Here is a 2520-nt window from a genome sequence, read left to right on the forward strand (position 1 = left end):
GGATTTCATCAAATCACTGTTGAGGTTGGAGCCATTATCAGTAATGATTGACTCTGGAATTCCGAACTGACACATGATACGGTCGCGGACGAAATCCACCGCGACTTTCTTAGTCACTACCCTGTAAGATGCTACTTCAACCCATTTGGTGAAATAATCAATTGCTACTAGGATAAACCTATGCCTGCTTGATGCGGCAGGTTCGATTGGTCCAATAACATCCATTCTCCATGCGGCGAACGGCCACTGCGAGCTTGTCGCATTAAGCTCATTTGGAGGCACTTTTGTCCTGTCTGCATGTATCTGACAGCGGTGACACTTTCAAACGTATTGGATGCAGTCCGTCTCCATAGTCATCCAGAAGTAACCAGTCCGAAGTATCTTCTTTGCTAAAACAAAGCCATTCATATGTGGATCGCAGGTCCCAACGTGGATTTCTTCTAGCAGTTTAGATGCTTCTTTTGCGTCGACGCATCTTACTAATCCTAAATCAGGAGTCCTCCTATACAGGATTCCTCCGCTGTGAAAGAAATTGTTGGAAAACCTCCGAAGTATGCGTTTCTGAGTAGGATTTGCAAGTTCTGGGTATTCTCCTTTCGTCAAATATTCCTTGATATCATAAAACCAAGGCTTTCCGTCTGCTTCTTCCTCAACATGAGAACAATAAGCTGGCTAATCATGGATCTTTACCGGAATGGGATCAATAAAGTTCTTATCTGGATGTTGTATCATGGATGATAGGGTATCCAATGTATCGGCAAACTCATTCTGGACTTTAGGAACATGCTAGAACTCTGTCTTTGTGAACCTCTATCTCAACTCATGTACGTGATGTAGATAAGGGAGTACTTTGGAATTCTTAGTTGCCCATTCTTCTCGGACCTGATGTATAAGCAAGTCTGAATCTCCAATTACTAGCAACTATTGAATGTTCATGTCAATGGCCATCTTGAGCCCTAAGATGCAGGCTTCATACTCAGCCATATTGTTGGTGCAGGGGGACCTGAGTTTGGGAGACACTAGATAATGCTGACCGGTTTCTGATACTAGGACCGCTCCTATGCCAACTCCTTTGAAATTTGCTGCTCCATTGAAAAACATTCTCCAACCGTCATAGGATTCTGCAATATCTTATCCTATGAATGATACCTCTTTATCAGGAAAATATGTTTTCCGGGGTTCGTATTCTCCATCCACGGGATTTTCAGCAAGGTGATCCACTAGTGCCTGTCTTTTGATTGCTTTCTGAGTCACGTAGACAATGTCAAATTCACTCAACAGGATTTGCCACTTGGCCAGCTTGTCAGTGGGCATGGGCTTCTGAAAGATGTACTTCAAGGGATCCATCCTTGATATGAGATATTTAGTATAGGCACAGAAGTAGTGCCTCAACTTCTGAGCTACCCAACTAAAAGCACAACAGGTGCGCTCTAATAGAGAATACCGAGCCTCGTACGGGGTGAATTTCTTACTGAGGTAATAGATGGCCTGCTCCTTCCTCCCTGCTTCATCATGCTGACCCAGAACGCAACCGAACGCTCCATCTAATACTGCGAGGTAGAGTAATAGAGGTTTACCCGGCTCGGGCGGGACCAAAACTAGTGGTGTTGACATGTACTTCTTGATTCTACCGAAGGCCTTTTGGCAGTCATCAGTCCATTTGGTAGCGGCGTCCCTTTTCAACATCTTAAAGATTGGCTCACATATGACAATAGATTGTGTTATGAACCGGCTGATGTAGTTGAGTCTCCCCAAGAAGCTCATTACGTCCTTCTTGTTCTTTGGCGGTGGCATTTTTTGTATAGCTTTGACCTTTGATGGATCCAGTTTTATCCCTCATCGACTCACAATAAACCTAAGTAGTTTTCCGGTAAGAACCCCAAATGCACATTTCATGGGATTCAGTTTCAGGTTGTACCTTCTCAGTCTGTTGAAGAACTTCCTTAAATATTCCATGTGATTAGTGGTTTTCTTGGACTTTATGATGACATCATCTGCATATACCTTAATCTCCTTGTGTATTATATCATGGAAAATAGTAGTCATGGCCCTCATGTAGGTGGCCCCTGCATTTTTTAACCTGAATGGCATCATCTTGTAGTTGTACATCCCCCACGGCGTAATGAAAGCCGTTTTCTTAGCATCTTCTTCGTCCATCCAGATCTGATGATATCCGGCGAAACAATCTACAGATGATTGCAACTATTGCTCGGTGCAATTGTCAATCAGGATGTGCATGTTCGGCAAGGGGAAGTCATCCTTTGGACTGGCCCAATTGAGATCCTGGTAGTAGACACAGACTCTGACCTTTCCATCCTTTTTCAGCACCGACACAATATTGGCTAACCATGTCGGATATTTTACTACCCTGAGAACCTTAGCTTTGACCTGCTTAGTGGCTTCTTCTTTGATCTTCAGGCTTATATCAGGCTTGAACTTTCTGAGCTTCTGCTTCACCGGTGGACATATCGGATCAGTTGGCAGTTTGTGGGCCACAATAAATGTGCTCAAACCAGTCAT

At 43.8% G+C, this 2520-nt stretch overlaps 1 protein-coding gene across 1 annotated transcript; it reads right to left on the minus strand.

Moving 5' to 3' along the window:
- Nucleotides 1-321: 321 nt before the first annotated feature.
- LOC138870646 (uncharacterized) lies at nucleotides 322-2520 on the minus strand. The gene is made up of 3 exons (XM_070148471.1): nucleotides 2308-2520; nucleotides 1150-1245; nucleotides 322-672 (listed from the first exon to the last, which is right to left on the minus strand). Exons 1-3 carry the CDS (start codon nucleotides 2518-2520, stop codon nucleotides 322-324), a joined length of 660 nt encoding a protein of 219 aa, XP_070004572.1.

This window comes from Nicotiana sylvestris, chromosome 6, assembly GCF_000393655.2.
Source record: "Nicotiana sylvestris chromosome 6, ASM39365v2, whole genome shotgun sequence".
NCBI lineage: Eukaryota > Viridiplantae > Streptophyta > Magnoliopsida > Solanales > Solanaceae > Nicotiana > Nicotiana sylvestris.